This window comes from Pagrus major, chromosome 4 (assembly GCF_040436345.1).
Source record: "Pagrus major chromosome 4, Pma_NU_1.0".
Taxonomy (NCBI): Eukaryota; Metazoa; Chordata; class Actinopteri; order Spariformes; family Sparidae; genus Pagrus; species Pagrus major.
In genome coordinates this window covers 20330386-20346522 of record NC_133218.1, presented here as the reverse complement: position 1 = coordinate 20346522, position 16137 = coordinate 20330386, and the positions used below count along the sequence as shown (strand labels likewise).

The following is a 16137-nucleotide window of genomic DNA, read 5'->3' as shown; positions in this document are numbered from 1 at the left end:
CATCACAGGACACTAGAAAGATCTGGGAGAGAGTGTGTCTGCGAAATGTGAATTATTTTTCACTGGCTTATAGCATCTCAACCTCCACAGTTTTGTCTCCATTTTGATTTAATAGCTTAGCCATAATGTTTTACATGCTGTCATTTCCTCCAGTATGTCCTTTACAAAGCAGAATCACGTACTCGTGCTCTTGGCTTGTAATTACATGTCCAGCTGTGTAACTGACACGATCTCTGCTGCCCATTTATTGCCACAGGAGTTGTGAGAAAGAAGATCTGTCAATAAAAATTAGGGCTTTTGAAGCTCTGATCATCACACCGTTAAAGCAGAGCAGACAAATGAGAGAGTCTGGCTGATGCAACAGCTTGAAAACATCAGTGAAACTAACGGTGTCTCTCAAACGTCATGTTTCTATAGAAATTAAGTCTTGCTACATGCAATAGAGGTTGAACATTTAATGGAACAGCTCTAAAACCAGATCATTACTGGCTGCATGTATTGGAATCCCCAAACATAATCTCCATATTCATACTTTTATGATTAATCTGCAGCCTAGTACATACTAATATAAGCCATAACTGAATATTTACAAAAATAAATTGTAGGTTAAAACTACTAGTGCTCGCTTAAGAAAAGATTTAATGAAATTGTTTTTTAGATGTCTTTGTTTTTGATGCTTTCACATTGTAGGCAATTGCTTTTCACACATATGCTCATATTTGCTTCCTATATTTTTACAGTGGGACGCTATCACAGAGATGGATGAGCAGAACAGACCTATCCACACCTTCCAGGTTTGCCACGTAATGGAGCCAAACCAGAACAACTGGCTACGGTCTGGATGGATCCAGCGGCAGGCTGCACAGAGGGTCTGGACCACATCACACTTCCTCAGACACACTGTACCTTGTTCAAAAGTCCTTGCTTGATATTTGGGTCAAATAATGCAGTTTGAAACAGAGCCTGGTTGTCCCTGATGTCTCAGAGTTGGGAAAGTATCAAACTAACTGGAGGGAACACAATCATCTATGTGGCCTATCAGGGGATGAGGAAAATGTCAGGCAGATATGCTGTGAAGAAATACACGACTTTACTCTGGTAGAGAGGGGCTGATTTCCTGTGAAGTCAATACAGAAGAGCCCATGATGAACAAAGAAGGTGCAGGATTTCTTCTTTAACCTGCTCATTATGTCTGAAATGGAGCTGTGTCACAAACTGCTAAAAACCCTGAGTCTAGCTAGGTTTCTTCACATGACCTGCCTGTGCAGTTAAAATAGTAGAAAACTAAAATATAACAACTGTTCTCATGGCTTGTCTTCTATCGTTTCTATTAATGTTTGTTTGTTTTTGCCTATCATGATTACTTATTAATTAATAATTGCTATGATGCTTGTACTTCAGTGATATTAATATAATATCTCAACATAAAGCTATTTTTTATTGTTATTTAGACATTTATACCTCTATTAGAAATGTAAGGCCCTTGGTCTTCAACAGGAGGTACGTGACTCCCAGGGGGTCCCCAGAATTACTGCAAAGGTGCCGCCAAATTGTTTGAAAATATTTTGAATGTGTCTGAAAATACACATGAACATAAATTCCAACATATGATTAGTAGTAGCTGATACAAAGTCCCTGCTCTGTCTTTGTATCAGCTGAGGGGTCCTTGGCCTGAAAAACACCTTTGTTAGGCCAGTGGGATAAATTGTCAAGTATAGAAAACCAGTTAATTTTGTCAGGCAATATGTATCAGACTGCAAAACATTCAATAGCTGTATTAGTAATGTCTAATGAGCTTGTGAGCATTATATCAATTTTCTATGTTTTAACACAGGTATATGTAGAGCTGCGTTTCACACTGAGAGACTGCAACTCCATCCCTTGGGTGTCTGGTACCTGTAAGGAAACCTTCAACCTCTTTTACCTGCAGACAGATGAATCGCTCCCTGCAGCCACGCGGTTTCGGCCTACTGACTACGCCAAGGTTGGTTATCGGCAGGGTTATCGGCAGGGTTATCGGCAGGGTTGCCATGATATGAGATTTTCACAGAATAATAACTCTCGGTAAATCAGCAAATATCACAGTATCACAGTCTAACAATTATTATTACTGTTGTTATTATTAGTTACAATTACCTTAAAAGGAATGAAAGAAGAAGGGTAATTTTACAGACTGTTATGTCCTATATTTATATATACAGTAGAATTCAATACCTTGCACTTGGTTTCATAGCTTTCACTTTTTATATCATTGTAATACCATGAAATTGCATCCCTATTTATCAGATCAGTATTGGAGTTCTCTGTTGTGCTACTGCTACTATTCAGTAACAGTGACCTGTGCTAATAAAGTGTTATCTGTTGGCTTTAAGGTGGACACCATCGCAGCAGACGAGAGTTTCACACAGACAGATCTCGGCGATCGTGTCCTTCGCCTCAATACCGAGGTCAGGGAGGTGGGCCCGGTGACACATAAGGGCTTCTACTTGGCCTTCCAGGATGTGGGAGCTTGTATCGCCCTTGTGTCTGTCAAGGTCAGTGAACAGCAGGGTGTGACTTATGTCTGCATGAACTACAGCCATGAACTTGTCAGTTTTTTTCCTTTCACAAGACTGGCAGAACCTTTAACTTCCCGTTCTTTCACATAAGGTGTTCTACAAACGCTGCCCGGCGACTTTAAGGAACCTGGCGTCTTTTCCTGACACAGTGCCGCATATGGACTCCTCCTCTCTGGTGGAAGTTAGGGGTGCATGTGTGGAGAACGCAGAGGAGAGGGACACACCCAAATTGTACTGTGGTGCGGATGGAGACTGGCTGGTGCCACTGGGCGGCTGTTTCTGTAGTATTGGCCACGAGGAGATGGATGGCCACTGCCGGGGTGAGATGCTGTTCTGTGTTTTGGTGTGTTTGTACTAATTTTAGAGCAGTATGCTTCACCAACAGTGCACTAAAGCTGCAGATTCAGAGAAGAAAACAAATAGAAGGAGAAACAGAGACAGAGACAGAGACAAGAGAAGAGAAGGCGTTGCATCACATTAACAGATCTCTCGGGCCTCCCCAGTCATCTGCAGGAGTTACAGAACTGTTATTCCCTCCTCTCGTTCTAAGATCCTACATCCTTGTCTGATCCTCTCCATCCACATCTCTCTTCATCTCCTCACAGCTCCACCTCCCTTCATCATCCTCTCTCCTCTCTTGTCCTCTTTGTTTACGCTTCACTTACACCCCCATTCTTTCTCCTCTGTGTCCCTTTATTTGTTCTCTTTTCATTCCTCCCTTTTTAGTCTCACGCTTGCGGTCTCTCCTCACCATATTTTTCTGCCATTCTGAACAATGTGAATCAGAGTTTAGGCAAGACTTCATTTTGAGGGCCGTTATTGTCGTTAATATTACAAAATTGCAGCCATACAAAACAACAACTGGACCCTGAACTGTCACAAATAGTGCAGCACATTTATTCTATTCTGTTCATTTTTCATGCCCCAAAGGTATGCATGGTGTGCCTGTGGAGCAGAGCTGTGTGTGCGACTTGCCTGGCCAGTGACGAGCAATTTTATGCATGTCAAAAAACCCCATTGCTGGTGACATGTTGCTAGCGAGGTGTCCCGGTGTGATCGTCCACCAAGTTGAACTCCTCCTGCCATTCTGGTTTGAATCTCTTCCATCTTCCATTTCATGCAGAGCAGGAGCTTGGTGCTTCTCTGTGGTCTTCCTGGCCTTGGTTTCAGTACTTGACTGCCTGATATTTTTCTTATAAAACTGGTCCAGGGATGTCTGCTTCACCTTCAACATTTCTGATGTCGTTTTAACCGCTGTTGAGCCAAAGCGTGGGGCTTGTTATTGGTGTATGCAGCTTTTGCTACTAATGCCTTGCTTAGGACCACTGTCTGTGTATTTTTTTTCAGGCAGAAATCGTGGGCAGATCGCTGGGGACTACTTGGATGAAGCCCTTGCGGACTGAGAGAAAAAGATTTCTTCTCATGACTAAACACTCAGTGAATCTCTCAATGTCATAGCAGCTGAGGCAAAACAAAACTTTTGCATAAAACAAGTTTATATATAAGTTGGTTTTGGCAACATAGGTCGCACTGTATGTAATTATTTTTAATTGCTATTAATGAATTTATTTATTCATTTGGCATATTCCCACCTGACATTTTGACCATTGATATTTTCATCTGCCAGACAACTACACATGATACTTGCAAAAAGCCTGCATGGTAGTGTTGGGCGAGGTCTGCTGAAATTTGCATATGATTATGCCCACAGTGAACCATCAAGTCCCACTGTGGCTCTGGTGGCAACCTCGAACTGTCTCACCCATCTGAGAAAACTGACTCCTGGCAACATAAATCTACGTGCTGGGTTCAAAAGCATCTTTGTCTCTGCACCACATGTCCGTAAGTCAGCTGTGTTCAGCCTCAGAAGCCGGCTAGTTACACTGAGGAAACAAATCTAATAAAAACTGTGAATAACAACAGCGGCCCACTGAAAAGAAACACAACTGCCACAAATGTATCCAAGGGTCCATGGATTGAGCAGCATGTTTCCCTCATGTCAAAAACAACAGCAAATCCTGCCTTACGGCAACTCTGAGGGGACACACTACCTTCTTGTGCTCACTAGAGGGGCTGCTGGATCATTCTAATTATTTGGTTCAAACGGGAAAGTCATTTCTTTTAATATCAAGCTGTTGTGGTTTTCTGGTGTTTATATATCTGCTGTTGTCTTGATAAATATCATACTGTGTTTCATAAATGAGAACAAAGGCAAATAACACAAAGGCTCTGTTAAATGCTTTCCCCACTGCAATTACTCATATCAGCATTACCTAAATGTGGCCCGCTGTCGGTAAAAACAGATTAAGGAAAAGTTAAAGCAACTGTTGAGTTGTTCCAGATAGTCTTTGGCCTGGTTTCTCAATTAGACTGTGCATGCAGACACAGGGCTAGCTGGCTAATTGCCTTCATTTGTTATTTTCACAGCTAAATTAGCCTGCACCTAGTCTTTGGTAAAACTCCCCTAACCCTCTCTTTCATTTATGGGGCTCAGACTTACTTTTGTAATTAAGGCAGGTGCTAAATTGAACCACACTGCACGATTACAATTACTTGCTACATTTTTCAGACTTACAGAAGTCTCAGCTGGTTGGGGTGAAACTCATGTAGTACCCCTGTGGTGCTGTGGTTACTCAGGTTATTACAGAGAGAACTCCAGCAGTCATTAGTACAGCTGATATGTAGGACAGGCTGTAATATCTCCTTTATTTTCTCCTCGGGTGTAATTTTTTCTTTTTATCTTCGTCTCTTTTATCTGCTTTTTTATTTATCTTTTCTCTCTCTCGCTCTCTCAATCATCTCAAAGAAGTAGTTAGATAACACAGAAGCCTGTCAGGAGAGATTACTGATGAGGCGGTAGCTTAGGAGCAGCATTCTCATGGCGTCCCTCGTATATGTCCTACATCTTTACTCTCCCTTCAGCCCCGTTGGCTGACAGTAGTTGCTTCTCTCAATTGTACTGTAGCTGAAACAGTGTCAAGGCAGCCATTACAATGAATGGGCCAGTAACTCATTGAGCAGTAACCCACTTGGCACTTGGAAGAAGATGATGTGTATCTGTATATTTGGTGAGTCACATGTACTGTATAGACTATGAACAGTATGTTTCAGCTAATCCAAACTGACAAACTGACATCATCATCAAATATCGTATACAAATCTCATATTACCACGAACCAGTCCTGCTCTTGGTTCACCCAAAATGGTCTCATACAGCCAGAGATTTTAGGAGGACAGCTGCTTCGTGATAAAGGCCTGGAAAAATCTCTGAAGGCTGACCAATTTATATCATCTCACAGTAAACACTGATCAGCCAAAACATTAAAAAGTACTAACAGCTGTATTGAAAAGCACTGATCATCATCTCATTATGAAGCAATGTCCTGCTGGGAAACCTTGGGTCCGCTGCAGACCGAATACACCCCCTGGCCCGAGGAATGTCACATAGAGCTCAAGGCGTCACCTGGCCTCCAAATTTCCATTATCCGGATCAAACTTGGCTCTGACCTGTGAAGGCATGGACACAGGAGCTCTCGGGGTGTCCTGTGGTGTCTTTCACCAGGGTGTTGGCAGTGGATCTCATGAGTCCTTTGGGTATCGAGGTGTAGCCTACATGGATTGGACCATAACCAACCAGACTCATTCATTTCAGTGCAAAATCATTTCGACCCCATTCATCCCCATCCCATCACCAGCACTTCAGTGTCTAGGCTCCATCAGGGGGGTTTCCTATTCACCTCCCCTCTTAAAATATAATGGACATAACGATGGGGCCTAATCGCCGGAGACTCGTATCTCTCATCTGATGTTCACTCAGAATTAATGAGTCTCTCCTGTTTGAAATGAGGCTTACAGCATATTGTCACTTTTGGCACAGCTAGACATGCGGTTGCATCCTTGTATCTGGTCTTTGTGTCTGCTAAACATTTCCCAGAGTCATCTCTGCACTGGACAGACAGTGATAAAACTAATAATGATCTTATCATCTCACTGTGAGTCGAACAGAAAAATGTAATTCCCAATATGGCTGTTCCTTTAAGATTTACCTTTCTGTGATGTGACTGATACTGTTTTATCATCCTGGGTAACTTGGAAACCGAGGATGCTGCTTTGCTCTTTTGTTTTGCAAAGAGATATAGTCTGGGCCAGAAAATGTTAGGTAAGGACTTTCAAGGATGATCCGCTGATTATGTGCACTCGCTTATCAATTGTAACAACAGATTACGGCCTTGCAATTAATGATTTATGGCTTTAATGATTTATGTCCAATTATTATTTTCTCATTAATAATTTCCACAGGTCCTACAGAGCTTAGGCTGTGATGAAGATGTTCACTTTGCAAGTAGTTGCAGGAAGTTTAGGCGTGAACTTGCGATGACTTCTGCTTTCTCCTCGTTTTTCATTTTGGAACACTGCTTCAAAGGGTACTGTGATCAAAGCTGTCTGAGAGGCAGCATGGGGAAAGAGCAAAAGAGGGAGAGAGCGAGCGAGAGGGAGAGAGAGAGAGAGAGAGAGGGAGAGAGAGAATAGGGAAAACCCCAACGCTCCCAAATATAAGCAGAGCTCTGCGCTAACACGTCCATCTTTTCCCTCCCAGCTGCCTAAACAAAGGCATCAGCGCTTATCAAACCCTGCTTTCCACCCCAATAGCATTCTGCCAGACTGTTTTGACATCTCAATCGAATGCTTTATTATTCTATTCCTTTCATTCAGTGTCAGCCACAAGAGGATTACTCAGAGATAGGCTGGTTATATCATGACCTAGATAAGGCAACATCATAGAGCTAATGCTATTTGTTCCACATCCTTTCGTCACACCATCATATTCAAAAGGAGACAGAGAATTGTGGGGGAAGCTAATAGAGATGTCTTTTTTGAATTTCGTTTGAAAGAGAATAGATATGCATACAAGACCAAAAGCCCACCAGTCAGCTAACTGATTACATTCAATAGGCAAAAATATATATAATATATAAATATATACCATGTGCACCTCCTATATTTATCATAAAGTTGATACCAACATAGCCCAGTCTCTCTTTTTTACTGTCGAGATGAATAGTGAGGAAGCAACTTAACAGAGATTGACAGAATCACACAATAAAGTCCATTAGAGCTTTCCCTTCTGCTTCTTTCCCCATAACCGTGTCAGAGCTCTCCAGACCTCGACTGCCTGCTCAATCATGACCTCTGCAGTCTCGAGACACTGGATTGATCAGGCAGGAAAAGTACAAACTTTGACCTTAAATCCAGGTAAAATGGAATGGTAAATGAAGGGAATCAATGCGTCCTCGTAATTGTATGTGAGTCACTGTGCCCGTCTCCTGACCATTAAGGACTGTGTTTACTCTCTGGCCTCGACGCAGCTCAGCCAGACAAGAGCATCACTCATTCTCTGTGAACTTCCCATCTGCATATCAAAGCTGAAAGACCAGGGTAAACATAGTCTCTGGCTCCATCTGTCTCTGACAACGTAAAGCCAAGAGAAAACTTCCAGCTCTGCACAAACCCAAACAACTCAAAATCTCTTAGTTGGAACGCCATCGCATCAAACGTGCAGGTGATGTGCTTCCTTTCACTGAGCCCCTGTAGGTTATCTACTGACTCTCAAATCTCAAGCATTCACAAGTGCTGCTCTTCACCTGAAGCCAAAGTTTGATCACTTCAAGGTGTTTTTCAAGTTGCTCGGATCAATATTAATATTAATGGATCAAATTGTAAAGTGTGTAATTTAAACAACCCATCAATCTGCGACCATCATATGCCATTGTCTATTTTTGTGTGCAGGTGATACCAATACTTCCCATTAACTTTTGTGAGAAGCAGATCAATAGTCAGGTGACCTTCATTATCAATCCATAATCAGGTGACCTTCGTCATCATGGTAACAGAAGTAACCATGCAACTGCTAAAGTTTGGTTTAATCAAGGCAACAAAATCACTTAATTATGTTTAGAAAAAGACATTGTTGATGAATGTTGATGTACATGACTGAAGTTAAAGGGGCTCTAGGTTACAATCTGTTGCAATTTGCGTGTATTAATCATATTTTTATTGACAATATGGGTGCTGATTTTCAGTGAAGTTAAAAAAATGAGACCTTTCTGGTTTGCCTATACAAGCCTGTGGGTGTTTTGTTTAATGCTGCTGGACTTTTCTTTGAAAAGGATTTTCAGGTCGGATTTTCCTTGACAGTCCAGAAAGGATGAGACCAGAGCTCCTCTCGCTGGTCACATAAATTAACAGCTGGCTTCCAGCACAACCCAGACGTTCCAGAGAGCCCCTTTAAATATTTGTTAACCGAAGTACACAAGTTAAAATAAATTAACGTTGGTTCACACGGGACACCAATCTCCAAGATGAAAGTCCTGTGTTTGTTAGACCCATCCATCATCCCTAAACTCCACCCTGCATGGACTTTATTACCCCTCATACCACGTCACCTGACATTAGTTGTGCGTGGTCTTTGGAAGTATTTGTTTTCCACAGAACTTAATGGGAAGGATTGGCGCATCACCTGCACGCCAATTTGGACTTTTTTTTATTTATTTTTTAATTTATTTAAAAGGGACAGTGCATATTAATAAACATTTACATGTAAATATGCCGGTTTGTAGCCACAGGCTAATTTCCAACCGTTGTCCCTTGGCAGGTACATGTTAAAAAAGAGGAAAGAAGGACAGAGAAAACTCAGCAGAGAGAACACAGACGAGAGGAAAAACAAAACAGACAAAACAAAAAAAAAAAAAAAAAAACAGAGAGACATTACTACAAACAGGGACATTGCACATTAACCCGGAAATGTGTAAAAATGTGTATAGTGATAAAAGTGTTTCACAAAAGCCCAAGATGTCATCGCATACTGATCACATTGGGTTGATGATCACAAATCTGACTAGATCGAAGCCACACCTTCAAGCGTCCCTTGAATGTTAATAAACTGGGACTCTCTCTAATTGAGGTGGGTAGGCTGTTCCACAGTATACTACCTCTATATGATAGGACATTTTGGCCAAAAGTAGTTCGTCGAAGAGGAACCTCACAGTCACCTCTGGCAGCGGCTCTGGTGACTCGAGTAGTGGAGGGGCTGACCACCCTCAGTTTAATATTATCATTAAATGGCGGTGGTGCCAGTCCATGAAGGACTTTGAACATTAGACAAGCTATTTTAAACTTCTTAAAATTTTCAAAACTTAGTAATTTATACTTGGGGAGAATTCTACAGTAGTGATATGAGAATGGCTTTTTGTCTAAAATTTTAACTGCTTTTTTATATAGGGATTCAATTGGCTTGAGTGCAGTGGCTCCGGAAAAAGACCAACTTGTTATACAGTAATCTATGTGAGAGAATATCATTGAGTGAAGGAACATTAAAGCAGCACTACCATTTAGAGATGGCCTTATCTGTCTAAAGTTGCTCAGGTTAAATTTAATGGTGTTGGATATTTTTTTGATGTGGCTCCTAAAAGACAAAGTCGAATCCAGAGTGACGCCTAGGTATTTATATTCTTGCACCAGTGGAAGTTCGTCATCACCCAAAAATATATTAGAATGTGTAGTTTTAGCTGCAGGCTTAGAGAACATCATACACATGTTTTTTTTGGTGTTTAACAGCAGGCAAGATCTCATAAGCCAGTCCTGTATATGGGCCAACTCAGAGGTAAGAATCCGGGCAGCTTCATCCATGTTTTTCGCTGGAGTAAAAACAACTGTATCATCTGCGTACATTTGAATACAGACATTTCTACATATGTCAGGAAGATCATTAATATATAAAGAAAATAAAACAGGCCCAAGTACAGAGCCTTGAGGAACCCCCACTGGACATTCTAAGTACATGGATTTGACACCGTTGACCACAACACATTGTTTTCTGTTGGATAAATAAGAAGTCATCCACCTGTACTTGGTCGTGGTATTTGTACAGCATCTTTCAGCTTAATGTTTTGGTTTGAGCACCAAACTGCATACAAAGTTAGCGACTAGTTGCTAAAGAGACAAGTACTCCTGTTAGTAGTTGGTGGAGGCCAAAACAGAGCTAGAAAGTGAGTAAATTTTGGACTTTTTTGTCAAGTCAACTCCAAATGAATGTAAGTGTTGCTCCATATCTTCTGTGAGTAAATAGGGAACTGCATGCTGATGCATTTGTCATCTGAAGTTTAGGCTAGGTTGATAATTTTTGTGATAACTGCTTGTTGTGCTGCCCCCAAGTGGCCAAAGAATTAATTAATGCTAGTGAAAGTTACATTTTAGTCACTCTTCCCAACTAGAGTGTTGCTTTTTATATAACAGTCACCGTAAAATTAGATTAGCAAGAGTCACAGAGGAGCTATGTCTCCATAAATACAACACAATAACATGCCAGTGTGAATAATAAAAGACTATTTGAAGCACTTAATTGATTAGTTGAAAATTGATAGGCAAAATGCCGAATATTCACTGTTTCTCCTTCATAAATCTGCAGATTTTTATTAATTTTTTGTCATATATGAGAATATGTTTAGGTTTTGGACTGTTGGATGAATAAAACGAGATATTTGAATGCATCTCTTCGGGCTGGTGAAAAATCAAAACAAACGTTTTCGTTTGACATTTCATAGAACAAATGATTCATCAATTAACCAAATAAAATAATCGACAGAATAACTGATAATGACAAAATAATTGTTACTTTCAGCCCTAAGGCAAATAACTAGTGAAACAAACGTGTCTGCATTATTGTTGTATGTTTTGTGTGTGCAGTACCTGCTCTGTGGAAGTACTAAAAACAGTTATAGTGAACAAATTGCATCTCTTGTGTCTGCGTGTTTGTGCACGAGATGTTTTCAGACTTTTTGATGGAAACAGTGGTATAAGTATTGTAATTGCTTTTTGGTGGTGATCTCCCCGGCATATACCAGAGAGCAGGGAGCAGCTGGAAATTCAAATGAATGTGTGTGTTTGTTGCCTTTGGCAGGAGCTCAGCATAGGAGGAGAGTAATATCCAAGAGAACGAGGGGCCTCAAAAATTGGAAACCGGGTGACAAATTACTCTTCTCATGAGGAGCTAAGCCCCAACATGATTTTAGCGAGGGTTTCTGTTTGTGTCCATCTTTCATCTCATCCCTTTTACATATCTTTGCACTAAATTATGTCCACCTGTTTATGCAGATTGGTTTTCCATGTTTCTCTTCTTGCAAAAATACTTCATTTTCTCTCGACTTTGCGTGTCATCTCTGTTTTGGAATCTAAACCACCGACCGTCGCTATTTAAAGAAATATGGTGACCTCTTACGACTGTGTATAGCTGCATCAAACAGAATATAAAGCCTTATAGAAAGCAAATTTGGATGGATCAACAATTAGTCTGATTAGTCATTGGCACATTTGTGCGCCACACAGTTTATGCTCTATAATTAGATGTTTCTTGCCAAAATGCATCTTGGGAGTCGTGGTTAACTTCCCACCTTTTTATGTACACTGGCTTGTAGCTTCTGCTTTTTATCCAACGACTAGAGATGCTTCCATTTGTCAATTGATCAAGTTAACAGTTCAAATTAATCTGTAACTATTTTATGTTTTGACAAACATTTGATGGTTTCAGGTTCTCAAATGTCTTAATTTGCTACCTCTCCTTGTCTGACCTCATAGCAAACTGAATCTCTGTGAGTTTTGGATTGTTAGTTGGACATTTGACAACAAAACCTGGGGCTCTCAAAATTGTGATGGTTATTTTCCTCTGTTTTCTGATGTCTTACAGATCAAATAAGTAACCACAAACAATCATCTCCAAATTGTTCATTGATTAAAAAAACATCAGTCGCAGTTCGACAAAAAAAGCATCTTTTGTCCTGCTGGTTCAACTGGAAGTATTTCAACTAGGGCTGGAACTGATTATTTTAAATATTGATTAATTTACTGATTATTTTCTTGATTAATAATTTAGTGTATATTCTGAGAGTAAAGGTTGTTCTAATTTCCCTCATCCTAAGGTGACATCTTCAATTGTCTTGTTTTACCTGACCAACACTCCAACACCCAAAGAGACTCAGTTTGCTAATATTTACATTTTAGAAGATGGAACCAACTAATGTTTTACATTTTTGCTTATAAATGACTAAAATTATTGTTCAGTCATAAAAATTTGGAGCCGATCCATTTTCATCGACTAATCAATGAATCAGCTAATTGTTGCAGCTCTAATTTCAGGACCATTTAAGCCATAGGTGCTCAATCACCCAGTGTTATCTATGGAGAAAATTAATTGGATTTTTACTTAACCACTGAACCCAGGGTGCCCAAATTGCTCCCCACACTTCACCACTGTATGGGGGATGAACTGATGTATGATATGCTTGAGGAGTCTTAATATACAATTTGTGGAAAACTGAAAGCAAATCAATAGCTAATATTTTCCTTGGCCATGATTTTAGTTGTTTTCCACTTTCTTATATTGGATTTATATATTGGATTTATCATTGATGAAAAAAATAATTTTAAATGGTAATTTTTAAAACCAATTAGTCTTTTCATGAATAATTTTCCAGGCTGGTGTGACAGTCTGCACTTCCACTGGTCTCCACACGATGAATTTTTCTTATCAGTTGAATGAATAACTGAAGTGTTGATGCTACGACTAGACTATAAATACTTCAACAAGTTTCTAGCCTCGGGTAGACTCTGGTAACAACAATGTAGCCTGAGGTAGGAAGCCTAATCCTCATTCAACCAGTACTCTCCCACAGGTCCCCCAAGCTGACATACATGTAGACACTTTAGAAACCAGAGATACTGCATCAGATACAATCTGAGGGATTTAGTGTTTCTACAACAGCTGAGCACACTGAATAAGAATCTCCATTACAGCATAAATCCGTGTACCAGGAGCAACTGCATTCAATTTCCCTCACTTTACCAGGATAATCCAGTCAGTGACAATTATCCTTGGTACAGTACTGAATTCTGGGTAGCAGCTGGACATCATTCATGTGACACTGTATGAAAAGTATTTCTGTATAATAAAAAGAGCTAATATCAACAGAAGGATTGCAGTGGTGATGTTTCTCAGCTGAAGCAATAATGCATCAGACAATAACAGACTTATGTAATATGCTTGGTTACTGATTATGTGAGGGAGAGAGGAAATAACTGTGGCTCACTGCTACATGGTTGTGCTTCCTACTTACTGTGAGAAAAATATTAAAATGTTGAAATTATAAAATCCTTCTGGCAGTCTACCATGAAGTCTTAAATTAAATTTCCCAATGCATCACCTTTTTTCTCTATCATTCCATTGTCAGTCATAGCTGGCATACTAATTTGATCATTTGGAAATAATTAACACACCCACACACATATTCTCACACAAATCATGCTGCAATCAAATGATCCCCAGATTCTAAGAATATTATATAACTGCACTAGTAGTGCTTTATTTTTCGCTGCTCAGATAAGACCGGGGAGAAAGAGGCAATCTGCAGTGGGTTTTGCCATCTTCTGATAAGCCTTAAGGTGGAGAGCGAAGGAGAGGAAAGCAGGAGGGGAGGTGGGGAAAGGAAAATATTGGAAGATAGATGAAAAGGTGAAAACTGAAAACTGTGGCAGAGCAAAACAGTTGTCGGAAAATTGGCGAGATAAGGGAAGGAGAGTTGGTTGAATTGATGGGGAGGAAAAAAGAAATGGGAAGGTAAAACGGGAGAGAACTGGAGGAAGTAATGAGGTAGGAAAGTAAACCGAGGAAGGAAAACTGAAGAATACCTAGGTCAGCAGAATAGACCTTGTAAGTGGAGGGAGGTTTTGGACTGAAGCAGGCTATAATTGCATTTTCATAATGCATTATTTGTATGTTAATAGCTATTTCTTTAACCTGCCTGGCAAACAATATGAACTTTCCGCTGTTTGTATTCAAGGGAAACTGAAAGTAGGGACTCTATTAAACCCGCTGTTTAAACCAAATGGGCTCCAGAGTATTTCCCATAGCTTACCTATTCCCCGCTCAATTTACCATCTGAACCATCTGAACTCCTTAAATATGCATTTTTTTCTGCATCATATGAAAATAGCACATTCTGTATGTAAATGTCAAAATGCTGTTTTTGAGACAACACCATTACATCAAATAAGATGAAGTCATTTTAATGCTGTACATCATTTTAAATATATTTGACAGTTGTTCCCCCAAAAATGAAGATTTAGCCATTATCGACTTACCCCCAGTCCATAACTCATTTCTAGAGCTTCACATCTAAACAGCATTGCAGCATTCTTCTAAACAACTGGGGAGTAGATGGGGATATATTGAAAATATTTTTTGAAATATTTTTAATTTTTGAGTATAGAAAAAAAAATCCATAAAAAATATATAATTATATATATATATATGATATAATATAACATTTTTTTAGCAACATTTGGTTATTCTTGTCAAGTAATAAGCTAGTAATTTGGACTGGTGAGTTTTACTTTGAGTGAATAGTCGAGAGCATTTCATTTTTCAACTTTTCCAAAATCGGATCCCAACATGAACAACCATCTGCTGTTCAGCTGTCTCAAGGAAAACGCTGTTGCTAGAGAAAAAAAAGAAAAAACAACATTTGGGTGCTGCTAGCACATAAAGTATAACTGTAAACTACCTGAGTTGGGCTATGAGCTGTTCGTGATGTCTTTTAAAACATATTTGTGGGTTGAGTTTGCAATTCCATATTCAGAGAAGGGGCTTTACAGGTGTGATTACAGGTGTGTGCCATTTGTTAGACTGGACAATGGACAGCTAATAAGGAGGCAACAGTGATCCATAGAGCCTAGAATTAAGGTCAGACCACAGGTGAGGACAGAAGCAGCTGTGGCCTTGTACTAAAAGTATGTGTGTATTAGTGTGCTAATGGAAATGCAGTTGCATGAGAAACATTAACCTTGTGTAACTGGCTCCTCCTTCTCTATCTCTCCACCTCTCCAGCTTGTAGGCCTGGCTTCTTCAGTGCGTACGCTGGGAACAAGAAGTGCTCCAAGTGTCCTCCACACAGCTCCAGCCACGACCAGGCCGCCACCATCTGTCACTGCGACAAAGGCTTCTACAGGGCTATCAAAGACTCCTCCACCATGTCTTGTACAAGTTAGTAGTTTCCAAAAACCAAAACTTTCTCTGACAGCTGAGACATTCTTAGTTTCTGTTTGCATGTCTCTAATTAATTTTCGTCTGTGGTGCCATCTCTCCCCCATCCATCTGCTCTTTTTTTTTTATCTTCGCAATATGATTGAGCTAAATTTAAATATATGCCTCCATAACCTTATGCATACATATCTCAGCGCTGAAAAAAAAACCCACATCTGTTATGATGTACCTCAAGATTCTGACAGTTGAATCGATGAAATTGACAAGTAGCATGCTGGAATAAAACACTTAGGGCACTCTGCGCGCTTACCACCCACACGCGTACACACAGCTATTCAAAGACCCGCTCAACTATAGTTCTGATCACTTTGCCAAATCAGATGTTCAGTGGTGAAAATCGCGGGGGGGAAAAATCTGAACTTTGTTCCTTCCAGGAAATTGACACATAGGCTGTTGGAATGAAATAATGTAGAAGAAAGCCAACCTCCC

At 40.1% G+C, this 16137-nt stretch overlaps 1 protein-coding gene across 3 annotated transcripts in view; it reads left to right on the top strand.

Annotated features, from left to right (window-relative positions):
• The first annotated feature begins 743 nt into the window (after positions 1–743).
• Positions 744–16137, top strand: part of LOC140994507 (ephrin type-A receptor 6-like) — a 37961-nt gene continuing 22567 nt past the window's right edge. For all 3 annotated transcript variants that reach the window (XM_073464167.1, XM_073464168.1, XM_073464169.1), the window contains exons 1-5: positions 744–869; positions 1835–1984; positions 2373–2534; positions 2650–2878; positions 15493–15648. In XM_073464167.1, coding sequence (XP_073320268.1) covers positions 759–869; positions 1835–1984; positions 2373–2534; positions 2650–2878; positions 15493–15648 — 808 coding nt within the window. In that variant the 5' untranslated portion in view covers positions 744–758. The remainder of the gene's footprint in view (positions 870–1834; positions 1985–2372; positions 2535–2649; positions 2879–15492; positions 15649–16137) is intronic.